At 38.3% G+C, this 20,818-nt stretch overlaps 1 protein-coding gene across 2 annotated transcripts in view; it reads left to right on the top strand.

Annotated features, from left to right (window-relative positions):
* LOC142075064 (E3 ubiquitin-protein ligase NEDD4-like) overlaps window positions 1–20,818 on the top strand; it is a 200,159-nt gene that overhangs the window by 87,580 nt on the left and 91,761 nt on the right. Inside the window, exon 5 of one of the 2 annotated variants that reach the window (XM_075136066.1) lies at window positions 2,707–2,760. In XM_075136066.1, the coding sequence (XP_074992167.1) occupies window positions 2,707–2,760 (54 nt within the window). Of the gene's footprint in view, window positions 1–2,706; window positions 2,761–6,318; window positions 7,498–20,818 lie in introns of those variants that run through there. The other variant, XM_075136067.1, reaches the window with a different exon arrangement.

The following is a 20,818-nucleotide window of genomic DNA, read 5'->3' as shown; positions in this document are numbered from 1 at the left end:
GAGTGATGGAATGATCAGCAGAAATTGGCATAAGGTTAATTAGAAATGGACTGTGTCACAGTTTGAGATTTTATTTAGATTAAGTTTTGAGTTAATTCATCTGAAAAATAAAAAAGTTCTTTTTACTTGAAAATGTATTTTTAGCAGAGCATGTTTTCTGCGGTTTTAAAATGTTAATGCAGTGGCAAACAATCAAGAGTTCTTTCCAGGAGCTGTATGAAATTTAAGTTATCATGGCAAAAAATAATGAAATACAAACATAGAGAAGGAAGACAGAAAAAGTAATTTCTCTTGGGCTTTATGTTACTTGCCAGAAAGGTCAAAATATGCTTTTTTTTGGTTTTTTTTTGTAGTTTCACCTTAATCTTTCTAGATCTTGATTAAAATGAAAACCAAGTTACAGCTAAAACTGAGTGATTTTTATCCGAAAAAAATAATTTTAAATATTTGAAAGTGGTAAAATAGTGATTATCAAAACAAACATAATATAAATGAGAAGGGCAATAACAACTTTGTTATTTAGTTGCTGAAAATATTTTTCCAAAGAATGACGACTTAATTTTAGTGCAGCTGTAGCTTTCACAAAAGAAGGTTAGGTAGAATTTCAGTGGTTTTTAAAATTTAATCTTAAACAGCTGCTTGAGAAAAGATGTCATTGTAGATTGTTAAAAACGCATATCGTATCGAACGTAGTTTATAGAGTCTTAGCAATTGACTGTCTTGCTAATAGGATCTTTTAGATAGATAGTTCCCACCAGTGTAATTGTTAATACACAGGTTTTTGAGGTTTAAGTGGAATTTTTGTTTTTAAACATGTACCAAATAGCTTCTCTAGGTTTTGCAACTGGGTAATACATATCTAAAATAATCTTTATCTAATGAAATATTTTGATTTTTATAACGTACTCAGAGGGGAAAATACAGACTTACACTTTTTGAAGTTACGCAGAGTCTTGACACTAAATTATGACTGGGCCTAAGGTTTTCTGTTTTCATCACAATGGTGTTTGATGTTTGCACACCTCTCGTTGTAGAGGTGGCTCTACCATGCATTAACTTAAGCCACCTGCCTGTAAAAATGCAGAGGAATTTTAATACTGTAATTTTACTAGAAAGTCATTATCCTAGAAAGAGCGCATTTTATGGTAAAGTGTTCAAATGCCTTTGCCTTAGCACAGAGGACAAGTTATATAGTGGTATTGCCATCATGACCATTGCACAGGAAAGGGAAGTGAAAGAAAGTTTTCGACTGTTTATCTATCTGAAGACATTTCAGGCTCTCCCAAATTTGATCCCGACTGCATACGTGATTCAGAATTGGGTGACCTCACCTCCATAAGCTCATCTGTTTGAATACTGGTCTCATAAACATGCTGAGTTGTAAGACAGACTGTAAGGAACAAATTCATGTGTTTTACAGTGAAATATATTTAATCAGGATTAAGCAAGCTTGTTATGTATATTTGTGTTTATAATTCTAACTGATATTATTCAAGGTAGCCTTTTTAATCATTTACTTTTCCCAGGAAAAGAGAATACACAAAGCTGCCACAATTTGTGTTGCTTAAACTACAGCTATAGTTCATAGAAGCTTTGTTAAAACATCTGGAAAATCCTAAACAATTCAGGATTATATAAATATATAAAGTAATGCATACCCTTTTTTGTATGTCACAGTTCTCTGATTTTCTCAAAACCGGGAAGTCCGTCGCCACCCTCACAGAACTGTCAGTCCATTGCAGAATATTGTTTCTTATTTTCTTAATTAAACAAGTTGGACACAGCAACCTGTCTTAAAAAGTTTTTCTGAAAAAATATATCAAGTGGATCAAATACTTCTCTCTTGTTTAATAGTGGCTGTTTTGTCTTCCTGCCAGAGTTCTTTGTTTGTTTGTTTTTTCCTTTTACATGTTGGCAGTCTTTCTGCTTAAATTTACTTCAATGTAAATAATTTTCTGGAGGTATATTTGCTGTTTTCAAGTGTTGGAGAGACTTCTGTGGGGTTTTCCACAGGCACTTGGGATAAATGGGCTGGAAATGGTGAGCAATAGAGAGTCCAAAATATAGATGATTGTGAAAATCTGAAAGAAATACAGTAAAATACAGTCTTGCTCCCTACATTTCAGTTGAGCTTTGCAGCTGTAGAACAAAAAAAATCTGGGAGCCCTGATAGTCTGTCCAGCCTGGGACTTGTTCCCAAAACACAGAGCTTGTCCCTTTGGCCAGGCTGCCTTCCCTGAGACCAGGTGAGCTTTGCTGGTGTGCTCAAGGCAGCTGAAGCCCCCCCGTTAGCCCTTCCTGGATGCAGCACACGCTGGGGGTGACATGAGAGAGAAGCAGCCATGGTTTGCCCAGGGATGTCCTCTCCAAATAAATTCCTCTCGGCCGTACGGCTGCGTGCAGCTCGGCGTTATGCAGCAGCCATGCCTTTCCTCTTCGGAGCTTTCCGTAGTAGGAGAAATGCAGTAACTGTCTTGCATTGAACACAGTAGGTGAGAGCTTTTAATGTTAACTGCTAGGCTATTTCTAGTTGCAGTAGGGTTTAGAAACAAAGTGTTCTAGTGCTCCAGTTTAAGTAAAACTAAAGATTTGCATAAAACCTGTTAGTCCTGTTCTGTTTGCCTTGGTTTAATCGCTGTATGAACCCATATGTTGTTATCATCAAGGTAATGAACATAAAATGACATTATTTGAATTTTCTCATAGGTAAACCCAACCAATCATCGTCTCCTGTTTGAAGTGTTTGATGAAAACAGATTGGTGAGTGCTTGTCTTGATTGTGTTTTACTAATCACAAGGCTCTGTGTCACACAGCTAATGAAAATATAGCACATCTTAAAGGTGTATTTTTGACTGTTATTTGAGTAAGTGTGCTAAGAAATGCAGATAGAAGCATAAAAAGCATCTGGTTTGGGGACTAACAGAGCATTAAACACAAAAGTAGTACCCTGCTGGGTCAGACTGAAATGGTCCTCCTTAACCATTCTCGTAGTGAAAACCTCATCATATTCTTCCTTAGGCTTCTCCAGTGCAAGCTGATAAAGTCCCAACCTTTTTAGTCATTTACAAAGCAGCTGCTTCATCCTTTGATCATTTTAGGGTCTCTTTCCTGTATCTTAATACTTCCGCATCCTTCTTTGGGATGTGGTTACCAGAGCTGCACCTTGTACTCAAGATGTGGGTGTATTAAGGTTTAAGGTCATGGGAAAATAATGCTCTCTGTTATGTTTTCAGTTCTCTGCCTCATAATGCCCAGCATATTGTTAGTGGGTTTAGTCTTGAACTTAATTTGTCTGATGCAGTAGCTCTTCTAGAGAAGTCTTCCAACATCTTACTGCCTCTTGCTTTGTTATGATTAAGTAGAAAAGGTTTTCACGCAGCCATACGTGGAATAAGTGACACTGTCATTCCGAACATATTAGGTTAAATATGCCAGTGCAGTAGCATACTGGGTGAATGACTTTTTTGAGTTTTTGTCTTTTGAAAATTGTAACACCACCTCTTTGTTTATGAGATCAGGTATTACATTTTCTTGGTTGGGTGCAGTACAATCTCTACTAAACTTGTTTGCTTTGTGAAGATTAGGATCAGTGTTGTTGAAGATCCTTTTATTAAAAAAAAAACATGGAAACATCTGTCTTCAAAAAAATACATTCTTTTCCTTTGTCTTCCTATTAAATATAGAGCAAAGAAAAACATACAAGCTGTAATCTTCTGGGGAAAAAAGGACTTATAGCCAAATGATTATATCCTCCTTTAGGAGGAAGTAAATCGCTAAATCTGTGGCACTGTGTATTTAGAGTGGGCTGACTGTGAGTATATTTATTGACATATAATGATCAGAATGACCACTTGCACTATTAAAACTGTCGTATACCTTTTGAACTTAAAGGAGATCATTGGCCAGTTCTTCCCAGCTTTAAGGTCCTCTTCCATTGCCAGCTGATGCAAACAACGCTGAAGCAGAAATCCTGTAACCGTAACTGTGAGGCAGAGTACGTAAGCCCGGGCTGAGGGTCATGTGCTGACATTACCGCGTGGCTTGTGTGTGTCTTGGGGGATGGTTGGAATACGTTTGTGTTGGCATGAAGGACAAAGCAGAACTCGTGGAAGAGGCTTCGCTCTGGCCTGCAGAGGGCATGCACGGGGATGTCCGTGTGGGCAGTAACGGGGTGGCGGTTCAGGAAAAATATTCTATACGCCGTGACAGCCAAGAAATGACCGTGTCGATGTACTCACTTCAGATGTATTGCTGAAGATTTTTACATTTCTCTATGCAGTACTGGCCTTATACTGGCAATTTCAGTACTGCTTTGTTGTTGAGCCATTTTCTCTTTGTTCTTCCTGTGATCCTACTCCTGTAGACAGTCTGCCCTTGGGCTCGTAACCTTCTTGCAAAGGCAGCAACCTGCGGTTTAGGAGCCATTGCTTCCTTTCAGAAGGTGTTCTGAGCTACTGACAAAGCAAGTACATTGGGGTTTTTAGGGAAGCAGATTTCCATCAGGTTATGTTTACAGAATGAGGAGACGTTGAACTGATTATTTTGGCTTTACTCTGAAATACTCATTGTCAATACTTACATGGCTTTTATCACAAGAACTTTGTTTCTTCTTCATGTTCCCAAATTATCAAAGCACTTTCTGTCTTTGCAGTACGTCCTTTTCTTTCTACCCCCAATGAAAATAAAGAAGAATATATGATGCAAGCTTCATCTTTGGTGCAAAAAGAGACTGTGTCCTTGGATAATACATTTTATCTGAGAAATAAGATAAAATAATATCAACACATGTGCTTCCAAAAGGCAATCTACAGTACTGTTGCTGTGTAGAAGCTATTCATGTTTTCTTCTTGTTGGCTCATAGTCCACTTAAAACAATAGGGGATTGTGCTGTCTGTTGGCAGTTATATCGTTTTAAGCTTCCATTTCTCTTGTGATTGGTCACTTTCTGTCTTTTGAAAACAAGCTGCTTGCAAACAGAGGTTTAAATGTCTAGATAGAGTATTGACCCTCCACCTACAAATTTTCAGAGCTGTTGACAAAACTTAGCATTCAAGTTCTCCTAGGGAACAAATGTCCATGTATTGAAATGAAGCTACACTTCTTGCTAAACAGTTTCTTTTCTAGTATGTGCTAACAAGTGCTATTGTGAGCACGCTTCAAATGTGAGTATCCTCAGACCACTGAGTTTCTGCCTTGTAATAGAGCTGATTTAGGGTGTTTGTTTTACGTTTTGGTGTATCCTGTCCGTCTGTTCTTCTTCTGAGGTCTTTTGGCTCTCAGAGCGCGTAACTGTATTCCGTGCTGGCAATCACACGCGTCGTAATATTGCTAACTTTCTCACTGGAGGCTGGCCAGCGATGGGCAGAGTTTCTGTACGGTGTTTAAGACAAATCGGTACAAAACGACATGCAACACCCGTCTCCGGTTTTCACTCGTCTTTACTGCCTGGTAAAACTGAAAAAGAAACTTTGTCTCCTGCCATCTTGCACATTTCTGCTGTTTTTATTGTGTGAGAAATCTTTGCCATATGTACAATTGCTTTGTTTGTTGTAATTTTTAATTACTAAAAGGGACTGCGCAGTGTAGGTTATACTGTGGTCGTAGGGACAATGTGAAAGTTGTGGCTTTTTAAAGGCAAGAAGTTTGTTGCTTAATCATGTTATGAGCACAGTTAAAATTGAAAGCGTAACCGTGCTATATTTATTCATATTCTGCCATGATAGCCTAATGCTGTAACACACACCAAAATGCTAAGCTTGAAATAATTTTTCTCATTTGCATGTGGAGTTGACTTAGACTTTTAACACTATATCGAAGTGTTTCTGTTGTAGTTAAATTTTTGTGTGTGTGCTTTATACAAATGTGCCTTGTGAATATGATGTGGTTTAGATTTATAGCAGTGCCGAGCATGTTCGCTGCCTTAGTCAGCTGTGAGAGCTCTCCCGCTGGGGCTGCTCCTCTCTGATGGAAAAGGAGCAGCTGTGAAGGTGCTGTTTCAGGCTCTTGCTGGCATTAAAAAAAAAAAAAGAGAAAAAACAAAACCCCCGCTAGCTTACATTGGAGAGGGGGAACCAGGCCACGTGACTCCCACCATCCTACCCTATGTCACAGTGTGTAGGAGCGCTGATTGCTCTTACCCAATCATGCCTGGAATGCTGCTTGCCACTTGGGCTATTTCTGCTATCTGTCGCTATCAGGGCTGCAGTGCTAACAGTTTGGCAGATGGGACACTTTTTCTTGGAGTTTATGTCTTTGGTTTTTAACTTCTGGCAGTGCCTGAATTGTTGCTGTTCTCCCTCTCCTTTTCTTCTCTCTGTAAAACCATGGCCCATCGGCTGCGGTTTCATTTTGGCTCTGGGCGAAGCAACACAGCCCCCGAATCGGAGATCCTCGACCGGGAGAGAGAAGATGACTTTTTCATGGCATTCCACACTTTGCCAAGAAGAAACAGTCCTCACGCTTTCTCCCGACACGGAGCAGATTACGGTGGTGGTGGTGATCTGCAAGAAGTGGGCTCCTTAAAAAGGAGTACATCTATGTTTATTCCCCAGCTGCTGAACAGTATTGATGTGCGTCCGACAAGAAGCTCGTCAATGCAGATCTCTCTTCAGCGCAAAGCTGCGAATGGCTGCGTGGACGAGTGCGCAACCCTGGAATCTCCTGAGGAGACGCTTCCTTGTAAATTCTCTGACTTCAGGGAGCATTATGCACCCCCTGGTGAAAACCACTCTTCTCCAAGCAGTCCAGAGGTGACACCTGAAAATTCTCCACCCAGGCTGACGGAAGAGTTAGGGCAACAGATTAATGGAACTATTTGCTGTAATCGTAGAATATTTTGCACTATTCCTTCTAATAACCAGAGTGAGGATGCTTCATCAACTACCCCAGAAGATGAGGCAAATGAAGCAGCTTCAGGTTTAAACATAAGCGGTGTGAGGATTCAGCATCGGGCTTCAAGTGCAGACGTGCCTCAGGTTACTCTACTACCCTTTGGTACTGAGGCTCAAAATAATGCTCCCAACCCTGAACCCCGGCGTTGGTCTTTGCAACATGTGCCAGATATGTCAGCAAATTCAGGGAAAAAGTTCTTTGTGCTCCAGTTACAGCAACCGCAGACAAGTGGTACAGGTGCAGGAGGCGAATATAACTTTGGTTTTACTGGAACAAAAGGGGACAGATTGGTGAGGTATCCTCGGATACAGCTAGGAAGGAGTACTTCCTACCCTGTCCAGCCACCAAAAAACGAGATTAGCCCCACAGATGATGGATTGAATTCAGAACTGCATGGAAATGGCAGGAATGGGTCAGAAATATCTAGAAGCAATTCAGTAGAGCGGATTCCTCAAGGGCAGGGATGCTTGTTTAAAATCAGACCAGATCAAAACACGAGGCAGCAGCACTTCAGAATTCTTGTCACCCGTGGTCCTGAAGAACAAAATCAGGTTGTTGGTAAAGAGGGTCGAGGCACCCCTGGTCCTACAACAGCCAGCACCACAGTAAGTATGATGCTGAGTGTGCTACGCTAGTAAAACACAGAATTGCCATACAAAGGCTTCTAGACTTGAGACAACTGAAGCACTTCCATTGTTAGAGCTAGAATGTTCTGCATTTCTTTGGAGCAAGCCACGAATCATCTCTATTTCTAATCTAATGTAACTTTGCTCAAGTTATGATTACATCTAGTGTAATATTTTGAGATCCTAATGTCACACATTTCTTAATTCAGTGTTATGTCAGCTGGAAAGATTTTTAAAAATCAAACCATGCAAATGGCAAATTAAGTGTTCGTGTTAATTTAGTAGGCTGAGACCTTGCTGCATGAAGAATTCTTCATGCACTCTGTTTTTAAAAAAAAATACTTTGACACCTTCTAAGAATAATGTGCACACGTGTGTACTTCTGCACGATTTCAAAATGTGTGTTCTAATGCAATAGTAGCTAAGACTAGAGAAATCTTATGATAATTCCAGTCAAGATATTGACTTAGCAGATAAGGTACCAGGAAGTTAGGAAAAAAATCTTTCTTACAGTAAATTTCTTTTCTGGCCTTCTGGAAATTAAAAACATGTCCTGTTTTTTGTGTGCCACAAGTCCTGATCAAAAAACTGTACAAGTAGCTTGGCACAACTTAGTAAACTATCTTGTTGTTTGTATTTGCCTTGGTTTTGCTTTAAGATGACAAATTTCGTCTTCTGGTTTTTCTTTGTTGGAATGGGAGAGGATTGATGTTTTATGTTTTTAAGCCAGTTTTTAAAAGACCAAAGTAGGAATGAAACTTAAGTGTTTAGATTAGTCATTTGCTTAAATTGCTTTACTGTGCAATTTAACACTGCCCACTTGAGTTCCTAAGCTCAGTGATGCTGTATATAGAATAGTAAGCACTCTGTCTCCAGCTGTGAAAACAGATTCACTAGAAGAGATTTCGGTCTTCATTGCTTGTGTGTTCTCATTCTCCTGCGCTTTCGTTCAGTGAAATATAGCACAGAAAGACAGCTGCTCACTGCAGCAAGGCCATATGATGACTCTGCAGCTTTCCTATGAAAAAGCTAATGGTCTCCAAGTTATTCTAGTATAACCTTCTTTTTAGCTTTTCAGTAGACATTGTGAGTAGAAAATCACAAAGTATCCCTAAGTTTTTATTTTAAAAACATAAAATTAAAAAAAAAAAAAAAAAATCCCTTTCCAGTACAGGTTTCATTTCAGTCTTTATAAGCTAGCAATTTTGTTAAGTAGTGTATAGTGTATTTCCTGCCAGCCTAAGAACATTTCAGCAGGAAAATTTGCAATGCAGAAGCTTCACTGATTTTCTTCTTCATTTGGCTTTCATGTATGCAGTACAGTATGTTAAGTGTTGTCGTACTAAAATGAATTTAAATCTCATGCTAAAAATTAAATGAAAAAAAAAGTATGTCTGATTTTCCCTTTCCTATTTATTATCCTCTGTTCCTTTCCAATAATAGCTGTTCATGGAGAACCACTATATAATTATATAAGTAGCTATAGTATGTCAAACCTAGTACAAAAGCATCAGAGGGTTACAGAGAGATGTACCCCAGTGTCTCTGCAATAGTTCTCATTTTCCTAAAGGGTCTACCCCCCAGAGTCACTTCTTTGATCTTCACTGTAATAATGATTCACATAGCAAAGACATACTTCAGTGTTTCCAGAGGAAAATTATGAAATTTGTTCCTATGTGCTCTTAGTTTTAGTTACCATGTGAAATCAATTTAGTCAGCCATGAAGCATGGCAGTCACAGAGGCACTCAGTCCAAATGGTACTTGCATTCTTTAGTGCAAAAAGTTTCAAAAATAAAGAATTAATTGAAACTTAAAACTTTTTTGTGGTGTTTTCTCATATTTGTAGTAAGCCCAGAAATATTGTGGGCAGAGGTGATTGGCTAGGCAAGATGCCATAGGAAGTGTGGGGAATGAGAGCATTTTGGTGAAAGTTTTGCTTTATTTTGTCTACGTATAAAACATTCTTTAGTAAGGTGTCATTTTTAATCTATCCCACAGAAGTTTGTTTGGAGGACCTATGATGCTAAGTAAGGGTGTGCCTGAAATATTTGTTCTGTTAAGCTGAAGGGAAAAGTTGCCATGTTTTATAGTTGTCAGTGTTAAAAAAAAAAATTCTAGACTTTTCCAGTTAAACAAGTTTGAGTGTATTTGATTGATATAGGGCATGGGCCTGGGGCTGTAAGCAGCAGCTGCTACAGCCTTATTTATCTTGAGTGAAAACATTCAAGCGGGCGTCTGCAGTCCTACTGCTACCAAGTGTTTATGACCTTTCAAATATCTTCTGTTTTAGACAGAAGCGTTTTTGGGCAAGCAGGATGTATTTCATTACAAGTCATTATAAAATATTAAGTAAAGTATGAGCTTATGTCCAATTGTGAAAAATTTTATTTGGAAGCCTTGTTACAAATTCTTTTGACTACTGTGATATTTTACATGTAATGCAATAGGCTGCTGCTAAGTGTGTATATATACTGTGGCATATAACAAATACTCACATTGTTTATAATTGGGGGTCTGTGAGTGCATAGCTGTATTGGTGGGAAACACTTCAAAAATCTAATATATTGGACAACTGGTTTAGAGACCTGACAAAGGCATCTTTGTTGTGATAAAAATACAAAGTGCCCTAACAAAATCTTGTTGTTGTAGTAGTATTGAATTATATTTAGTTAACAAACAGAAATGGCAACTCTTGACTCTGCAAGTCTGCACTTCTCACAAGTCAGCTTTTATTTTCCTTTCTTAGAAATAATTTTAGAATAAATATTGTTGTGAAAGTACAGAGAATCTACTTATGCTCCTAAGATATCAGCTGGGATTGGGGCATGTAAACCAAAAAGAGCAAGCTGGGATAAACGCAGTCCAGCAATAACGAAGGACCAAAATTCTGCATTGTACAGTGGCCGGAAGACTTGCCCCTGGGCACCTAAGACGTGTGCCTCGTTCGGGCTGGTGCCATGTGGCAAACCAGCGATTGATTGCCTAAACTCTAGCTTTAGATGCTGTCTTTGGCAAAATTTCCTTTACATGAAAGTGGAAGCAGGGTGAACACGTGCAATGCACGTGGCGGCTTTCATAGGGACTCCATGGGAAGTGGTTAAAAAATTCATCTGGAGAATGTGGAACTCAATGGAATTAAGGAGCTGGAACTGCTTCTCCTCTGCTGTTGCCTCTCCCAAAGGCTGTAGCATCCACTTCCCTGCCTTAACTCTGCCCTTTGTGGTAGGTCATTCAAAACTTCATGCTTCTGTTGATACCCTTAATTTTCGTGGGGAAAGGGGTACCAGTTCCATTGTTATAATAGAAATGCTTTCATGGGAGACCTCTGCCTGTCATTGAGGCAGTGGACTTCAAGGTGTGTCGGTGGTGAGCTTTGTGTTTGATCAGGAATAATTTTTGTCGCCTAGAGCAGAGCCAACTACTGTTAATAAAGCTGTGTATTGGAAAGGCAGAGTTGTTTGCTAGAATCCTTCTACAAAATTAGTAATTAGCAACTGACAATTACATGACTGCAAGGCAGATGAGGAAAAATCTTAACTCATTCATAATCATATAATAATGTATTTTAATGCATTATTATATTATCACATAAAGTACAATGGATTTTGACAGTTTATTTTTTCTAGAGGGGATGAATGCTCTTCTTAGTTCTTTCGTTCCATTCACCATTTTTCTTAGTTTCAGTGATACCTTTTCAGCGTAAAAAGGTTGCTGGTAACCCCTTCTTACCTTAGTCACTTCCTGTGATTTGGAATAGATTTCTACAAGGGCAAAACTTTACAAAGAATAGATAGCAATCCACTCAGAAAATGGCTACTACTAGGCAAGTTTAAAACCTTGAACCATCCTTTTTTATATCCCACTAGGGAGAGCTATGAGTCGAATCTGTTTAATCATACTGGGGATTATTTATTTGTGGGTTTGACCTGAGAGAAAGCAGGTCAATGAGATTGCTGGTCGATTTGGAGGAACTCCTGGTGAAAATTTTCTAGCGTTCAACAGTGTTACTAAAATAGTATCTATTGTTAAATCATGTATATAAAGTTGCACATTTCTGCTCTATCTAGGATTAGAAATGCATATCTAAAAAATTCAACACTTATATAGGCCTTCCTTATACAGTGAAACCCTACTACAATATTTCTACCTTAGTTGGACTGTGAATTAATGTTGGATATATAGAATCTTATGTTCAGACATGCATACAAATTCTCCATGCAGAAAAATATATATAGCTGACCCATCAGCTGTATATATTGACAGCAATTTGTCAGAAAAGGGAGGTGATCGTGACATACTATATCATACATTACCAAATAAAAGGGAAAAAATGCCATTATAACTTGCCTTATAGATTGGTGTTTACTATTATCCTATTTTTGGTTAAATCCTATCCTATTTTTGTAGCTGGGGGGGTCAAACGAGGGAAATACTTTTTTTTATTCCATTTTACACATTGGAAAAAAGTCATACATTTAAATAAAAAATGAAGACTAGTTAAGGGATGACCAACATTATGCTTTTTTTAGCTTGAGTATTTATTCTGTAGACAGTCTCACAAATAATACAGTTCTCAATTGCAAGTGTCTGCTTTATTGCTGCCATCTTCTTTATATTTCTATGTATCATTGTCTCATGAATTACCACTCTCAGCATTGTGGATCGCTGTTCTCTTAACTGGAGATAGTTTCCTGTGCACAGTGATATTCAAGGAGGAAACACCTGAATCACCGTCAGCTAGCTAAGCCTTCGCTGCAGGAAGCAAAAGAAAGGGAAATAAATGTCAGTGTTTGTAATCCTTTGAAGGTGATGAATTTGTAGAGGAGCTTGCTTTGGCCACATCTTTAGGCCATATTTCTACCATACTATTTACTTTCCTTATCCTTTCGTTTCAAATTTCTAGTCTGTCTTGGATCCAGTGGGTTGGAAAAGAAGAATTTCTTAACTAGGAATTCCATCCTGTGACCTGACCTAGCTCTAATGAACAAGTAGCTATTGTTCGTACTTGCCGTGTGCTAAGCCTTAATTTATAAGGCATATACCCCTGTATGACAATTAAAAAGGGCAGTGGAGGAATAACATTGTTCTGTATTTTTACCAGTGTGATTTGAAAAATAAGAGACATATTTTGGTTAGTATGAAATTCAATTCTGGATTGAATTTTTTGGTTTTTTACTTCTGTACATAAACTGATCCATTTGATTAAACAAAAGAAAAAAAATCCTTCGATGTTTCAGTGTAAACTATGGCAAAGTCTGAAAGTCTCTTTCCTGAGATGGTACTGAGAAACCAAATGCTTTAGGTATTGCATTTCAGCGCAAGAAAAAATGATGGAAGTCTTTAAAGACGAAAAAAAATTAAAAGGGATTCCCCCCGCCCCATTCAAATAACCATTGCAAGAGTTCATTTGTTTCAGGTTAGCTAATGCAGTCCACAGAGATCTTAATTTTCTCTTTTAGTGTTGCTCTTGTCCACTTCTGTGGTCATTCACCAGCCTGTCCTTGACACAGTAATCAGCACTTAATTTAACATCGTTCATCATCTTTAACTAGCCCCCACGCTGGTACTTTTTTAGGGCTTGAGTTTGTATGGGAAATGGTGGTGCTTTTTGAATTGGAAATGAGGTTTAATTGCTTCTCTTGTAATTTCTGAACCAAGCCTAAATGTCTGAGAACTCCAAAGAATAAACAGACAAAAATGGGACAAATCCTGTTCCTAAGTAACGTCTATATAACTGTTTTCCTGTTTTCATGTGGATGAAGAAGTATATTAGAACCAGCAGTCACTCCATTAAGATCTAACATGCAGAGTGAAAACACACTTGGCGTTAGAGACTTTCCTTCTGTCTGTCTGTTCACCCATCCATGCAGGCGTAGCGGCAATTACCTGTGCAGAAAGTTAAAATTGGCTGCACTCACACTTCTGGTGTTCAAGTGTGCGATGCTTGTAGCTGAGCCGTGCTGAACTGTTCCTGCCTCTTCCATTTCAGAAGCAATTACTGAGTGCGGTACAACATTCTAAATGGTACAAAACAAGAAAAGTCAAATTGTTAACGGTTTATTTGCTAGCCTTCCTTATACCAGGAGCATATTCTTGAATATTTAGAGGTCCTCTAAACCAGGCGAAAGCTATGTTGGAAGCAAGTATTTCTTCCTAAGGAAGGACAGCTGAATCGGTATAGCTCACCTGCACCCGGGCATTAGCAGACAAACGCTGTGGGAAGTGTTCTGCACCTTTAAAAGGCTGCTTTCTCTTCCAGTGCACAGGACTAACGCTACATGATTTTCTCTTTTATATTGCACATGTCTAAGTTTGGAGACCTAATTCAGGGATTGCTGTCTGGACTCTAATAGGCATTTCTAGAACATAATTCATGCTGCCCTTAGCGAGATGTTTAAAATAGCTCAAATGAATAGTGCTATGAATTTCTGTCTCTTCACTTGCTATACACGGAGTGCAGATGACTATCTGGAAAGCCTCTGTTCTGTGCAGGTAAGGACTTTGTTGACATCTGCAGGTAGAGGTGATGAATTCCATTCCTCAAGTCTTTCTAGGTTTTCTGTCAAGGACAAAATCGGTTCTCCTTCCCTCCTCTCTCCTCAACAAACCGACCTCTGGGTTGCACTGAAAGAAAGGTATCTCCCTGACCACAGTAGACTGTGCCTAGAGATTACCGTTCTTCTCATCCTTTTCTGTTCAGGGATCTGCCATAGGTTACAGCCCACTTTGGGCCTTTCCTTCATGTGTAAAATAAATACACACACACGCGCACATGCGCACGCACGCACGTATCTATATCTCTCTATATACACACACCCCCACACCCCCCTTCAGAAATCACCTGCCCCCTTCTTAATTAGCCTTTCTATCAGCTTGCACATCTGTTCTTAAAAGATCTTCCTGTCCTGGAAGGGGCAGACTGTGGTGTTCAAACAGAATTAGAAGCTCGTTTTACAAGAAGGAAAGTACCAAGGAGCAGACTGATTTTTTTTTATTTTTTCTTTTCTTTTCATGTGAGTGGAGGACAAATGACACATTGCAAGTAGTGTAAATTAGCTTGCAGAATCAAGAAACCCATACATAATTTTGACTCAAGAATTGGCAGTGCTGTCTTTACCCTATCCCTACACATTCTCAAAGTTCCCTGGGAAACAGTTCTGGATTTTATTAGAATTCATTGTTAGGCGTTTTTCTACCTGAAAGCTGTATCTTTTGGTATTTCTCTGTAAAGAAACCAGAATAAAACTTCGAGCAGAAGAGCTGGAAATCACATAACTTTTTTTAATAGCAGTAATAAACTATTTGCTCCTGCATGGAAAAATTGTGTGCCGAGTTTCAGTACACAGTGATCTCTTTAAAGCTGAGTTTATAAGGCCCTCAGTTTATAATGGAAATGCTGACACAGTCTTCACGCTGAAGGTGCCAGCCAGAGCAGCTCTGGTATAGATCTAGCCACAGAAAATTACAGATAATAAACCAGATACAGAGTTTTGATTGCTTTTGGTACTATTTAGCTGTTTTCCTATTTGAGAAAAGCTGTCAAATAATGAAGAATTTAGGAATGTTTTATGACTGTTCTAGTTCAAAAAGCTATTCTAAATCCAAAAAGCTATTCTAAATCCAAATCTATCCTGCTTACTTAGTTTCCAGGTTAAATCTCATTGTAAAACATATTACTGCATACGTTCATCTGAAATCTGGTGCTTTTATCTGTTTTTTTCATCTAACAGGATGGCATTGGTAGCTTCCAAAAGTCAGCAATTACATATAGAAAAATACATTAATAAAATCAGCAGTATGACCATGCAGGTTTCTGTCTCCAAAAAGAATGAATAAATAAAAAGGAAAAAGCTCATCTTCACTTTATTTAAATCCTCTGATATTATAAACCTAGCAAAATGCTGGGCTGTGTCTTATATAGATGGGAAAAGCTAATTCTAGAGTTGAAGGCTCAGGCGTTATCACTACCAAATTAGTGATATTCCGGTTTCCAGGTCTGTCATGTGCTGACTCCTCAAGCCATGGGGGTGAGAGGGGTGCAATGTGTTGGAAGTGAAAGTCAAAAGAAAAATTTGCTTCTGAGTAGATGAGTTGTGCAAATAAAATACATAACTGCACTGTATATTGTGGTGTAAATTCAGAATTTTTCAGTTGCTTTGGTAAAAAGCTTCATCTTCCCTTTCATCCTAGGTTGAAAAATATAACCTTCTGGGTGACTAGCGTTTCCAGGCTGTATTTTATGTATTCTAGAAAGGAGTAAGAGAATATAAACTTTGTTATAAGGTGGGATTTTTATCTTCAGTAAAAGATTCAGCTATAAATTTCTATGACCTGACTGGCCACCTTTTCAGTTACTTGTTGAAGTCTTATATTCTTAATCCTACTATGTAGAGTTTTTTTTTTTTTAATGGCGAAGAATAATATATAATCACTGTTTATAATAAATAAGGCAACAGGAGCCTACTTATTCAGCATTAACTTTAGTATGCAACAGATTGCTGGACACACACAAAAGCATAAAACTCTGGAGTATGGTATCTTAAATACTTTTATTATCGAAAGCAAGCTACTTTAAAATTAAAAAGGAAGGTATTCATCGGTGAAAACCCTTTCAAACAAGACATTAGAGGCTAGTAATAATCCTTCTTGAGAAAGTTATAGCCTAAGTTTTACCTCAAGTGAGTGTTTAAAAGAGTTTATGTAATTTTTGTCAAAAAAAAAAAACCCAAACGTTTTTCTGCTTTTAAAATTATTTCTACTCCACGTCCTGTAAATAAAAACCACAGCATATCAAGATGTGGAAATAGCAATATTGTTTGAGAGATTACGTTAAATCACAATTGTTTAAAATATTTTCATGTCGCTAAACAAAATTTAAAGCATTATTATCAACACTAAGAATTATACCCATTACATTTTGCACATATCATCCTGAATAGTGGAAAATTCCTCTAATTTAAGTTTTGTGCATTTTAGCCGTAATACATTTATCTTTTAGTACTTAGTGTGGTAAAGACTTTAAATTACAAATATGCTAACCATTTAGTTATTTGAAATCTGCTTCAAGCATGGTTTTACATTCACAGAATCATATTACCACAAGACATTTATTTGCTTCAAATTCCGTGGAAGTGGAACTAAACTTTATGGTTGAAAAGTTGAACAGAATCTCCTTCAACTTACACACGCAAAGTCCTATGCTCTTTCTCCAAAGGTTTGGAAGTGGAGGCTGCTGTAGTTGCTGTATTACTAACGCTTCATTATTTTTAGAAACTCTATCAGAGTGCGCTTGCCAGCACACTGAATTATTATAAACACAAGTGAACTCTACTTGTTGGGAAATGATTGCAGTGTATTTGGTGATGCAGCTTGCAGTTATGTAGCAGTGTGTTTGCTCACATTCAGCTTTTCAGAATTCAGTAAGCCGTAATATGGGTTTACTAGCCCTAGACAGATTCATGAAGGTTTTTTGTAATAGTTGACATTTTAAGGTATATGATTGCAAGAGCTACTCTACAAGCCATGCTAGTCAAGCTACAGAGTAACTCTGAAAGATTTTATTTATTTATATAGTTTACGGTACTTGTGACACTATCAGCTTTCCTGATTCACTTCCAGTCTTGCGAAACGTCCTTTCTGACGTTGGGAGCGCTTTGCGCTGCCGTGTGACTCGCTCCCGGCCGCGCCGTGGAGTGAGTCACAGGAACAGGCTTCTGTTCCCTGCAGGCTGAGATAAAACCTCCCAAATATAAATGAGAAACTAGCTGGGCGAAAAAGAGGGGTAGGAATTGCTTCCTGTAAAGAACTAATCGTAACCACTGTAAATGAAAACGTTCAGTGAAGATAGCAAAGGTGTCTGTGCCTGATCTTCTAGGAGGTCCAACTCACTCGTGTTTGTCACCCACGTGTTGCAGATTCAGACAGCAATATAAGATTTTGGCTGGTTTGTATGATTTGAAGGTACGTGGTTAAATCTTGAGCAATCTGAAGTTGTTAGGAATTCTGCCATTGACTTCAGTATGATTGAAGCTGCCCTCATTAACTTCCTTTTACTGCTCTTTTCTTACATTTAGTCATAGTAATTCCAAAAGCTTCAACTCAGTAGCTCTTCTAAGGTCATCGGAAGCTGCTCAAACTGGCGACTCAGAGGTCATTTTCACTGTCCGTACGGTCCACGCTTAAACGTTACTCTGCATGTAAACACGTATCTGCTAGAGTGCGGGACAGAATCCCAAACCGTAATGGCAATGCAGCAATTCCAGCCAAAGTGCTGTTCAAGGCATAGCAGCAAACAAGTAATCCTTTTAAACAGGATGAGGGGAGGCGGAGGAGGGAGACGGACAATTTGGAACACATACAAGCTTTGCTGAAACAACATACCTTCAAAGCACAGTATTATCTGGTTGCCACTAGGAAAGCTTGCCAGTCAGCACAGCTACACTGCAGAATTTATTTGCTCAGCGACAAGTCTGCAGGTCTCAATTTACTCTATATTTCAGTCTGTTCTCTATTGACAGGTGAGCATGCAGAAAGTTCTAACATCTTCAAAAGTGGTGGCAGGTCCTCCAGTCCTCAGGATTATGTCTGTCAGCTTCTGCGATTATCAGTCTTTCTGAGTCATTGGAAGAATTTTAAATTCTCACGTATTTTAAAGTAAAAAATTATTTTAGTTTGTTCATATATTGGCAACATACTGCAGATTGTCTGCTTTGTCTCCTACTCTAGATGAAGTTACCATTCAGCTCTGGGGAAAAAAGAAACAAAAAAACCCACTCTGAACTGTAAATTGAGCTTTCTCTGAACATACTTCTCTGCAGGAAAGATTCAGTAAATGTGAAGGAAATGTGCTGAAGACGGTTATTCATCTAAAAGGACAATCTGTACTCTCAATAAAAGGTTGCTTCTATTTGCATAGCAACCATCAGGGAAGAAAAACTGTTTTGAAGGAGACGTGCAAGTCTGTCTGCATTTTGCTGGTGTTACTCAGGCCGATACACCTTTGAAAAGGCAGACTTTGCTGTTTCTTTGACAGTGAGATATTAATGTACTTAAGATTTGCTTGTTTTATTGATTTACATTCAGAAATATGTTGAATATTTTCTCCTGATCCCGGATGAACGGTATTACGGCATTATGGTTCAGTAAGCACCTCAAAGATAGACATTTTATTTTAAGACTAATCTGATTCTGAATTTTAGAAAACAAATCTGACGCCAACTCTGTGATTACTTTTATCTCTTAACATCTGTCCACTGAATAGTTTGGTGCCCTTTTTGCTCTCCCGTGAGTTGTGTGCAGTCACACGTACAGCACTAAAAAAGAACAAGTAAAATGAGGAATATTAGGAATTATAATGGAAGTAGAGTTTAAAACATAATTAATTACATAACTGGATGTAATCCAGGGCCTAAATATGCTTTTGTGAGTCAATTCTGGGAATAAAAATTTCATCATGAAATAAATTATATTTCCATTTTTCAAACGATTACTATTTCTTTGAAGTGAGGCTGCGTACTAGCAACTCCTGGAAGTTTTTAGTAATACATGAAGTATGAAATGCAAAAAAAGCAGCTACAATTTGGTGCTTAAAGCCAAAACCAAAGGGGTTTTCAGAAATCAATTAATTTGTGGTGCCGTTATTTGAGATCTATTACATGTTTTTAATTTACTGTGTTAAAATGTTTGATCTTAACTGAGCAAGTGAAATACAATTTTTTTTCTTTGCAGATGTGGGCTTTGTGGGTAACAACGATACACTAGCTGAGTATGGGAAAACCTTACAGTAACCCTTTAGATGTGGGAAACTGGTCTTGATAGATTTGGTTTTGTCTGACGTCACCATTTTTTAATATCTTTTTGGCCTTGCAACATCTGCCCTAATGCAAACGTCTTAAGTGAATGCAAACCTTACCTGCTTTATATTTAATGAGAGAACTGAAAAGAAAACTGTGTCTTACTGTTGCCATCCCCACAGTAAACCTTGTGGTGGTTTTATCTTAGGGAATTAGCATTGCATTATGCTAGTTTTTTGATACTTAGTTTTCTGTTAACTTAGGAGAAATTAGAAAAGGGGATAGAGAAGGGTTTCTGTAGAGAATTTGGTTGCTCTCCCTTTATAGGCTTGTAAATACTGTGAATTCGGTGCAATTAAGTAACTGCCCAACTTTGCAGAGTGTATCTATACATAAAAATGTAAAATATTTTAATTTTCCATTAAATAGATGCATCTTTATCCCACAGGAGGACCTGATATCTTTGGAATTTATCAATCCTGCCTAATTTTTCCTGATACTAAAAACTGGGTGTTATTACAATACACATGTAATTTATTACTTATTTGGAGTTACGGAGTATAATCTTATCTTCGATAGTTCCTCCATCATAAAGCTAAGAGCACATGGAAACAGAGAAGGCAGTTAAACTTTCTAACTGTGGGGTATGCAACAACGTATGTCTCTGTTTGAAAGCATTATGCAGGAGAACAATGCCTTCCTTTCCTATAGGAAATCCCAAATCTGGGAGTCCTGTTTGCAAAACACACTTTGTCTCTGGGAGCTTGCATGTGACCTGTTCCCTGCGCATGACTTCAAAATACTTGATTCTTTTTTTTTTTCTTTTCTTTCTTTTTTTTTTTTTTTTACAGCTGTTACGATCAGCATTTGTTACTGATCTATTTGTTCTGTGACCCACCACACGCTGCCCTGATACTGTTCACTAAAGAGCAAGAGCTGGGGATCTGCGAGGTGACAGAGCGGCAATTGCGGATGGAGAGAGCCTTCACTGGCAAGTTTACGCTGCGCTGCTCCAGGCAGCAGTTCTGCATAAACTGCCTCTCCTGTCCCCAAATTGCTGAGCTGTCTGCCCGCTTTTTGGATTTGTTTTTGTCTTGAGCAGTGAGTTACAGCAGTGCTGGATTGGGCAGTTGACATCAGTTGGATTTCTTGTGTCGGATGTCAGCCAAAACAGATGTGGGAAGAGGATGGAGAAAAGAATTTGGAGTCGTCAGTTTGCAGTGCCAGCTCCATTCTCCATGGAGCTGATGTCTGTGTTTTCCTTGTATTGTGTTCCCTTCCACAGCAAATGCAGTCTCCTTCAAATCAGTTTCTGTGAGCTTGGAGTTAGAGAGAACTCTTTCTTGCCTTTTGTTACGTTCCTGAATTTTATGGGGATTAGCATTTCTGACCAAACATTTGCAGCAAATATTTCTGGAGTCCTGGCTTTCCTGCTTTTTGTCGTAATCAAATTTTAAATATATAAACATCAACTCATTGTGCAGCATTTCAGGAAACAAACAAAATA

The sequence above is a fragment of the Calonectris borealis genome, chromosome W (assembly GCF_964195595.1).
Source record: "Calonectris borealis chromosome W, bCalBor7.hap1.2, whole genome shotgun sequence".
NCBI classification, from domain to species: Eukaryota; Metazoa; Chordata; class Aves; order Procellariiformes; family Procellariidae; genus Calonectris; species Calonectris borealis.
The sequence above is the reverse complement of the archived record's forward strand: the minus strand, read 5'-3'. Positions and strand labels throughout refer to the sequence as shown.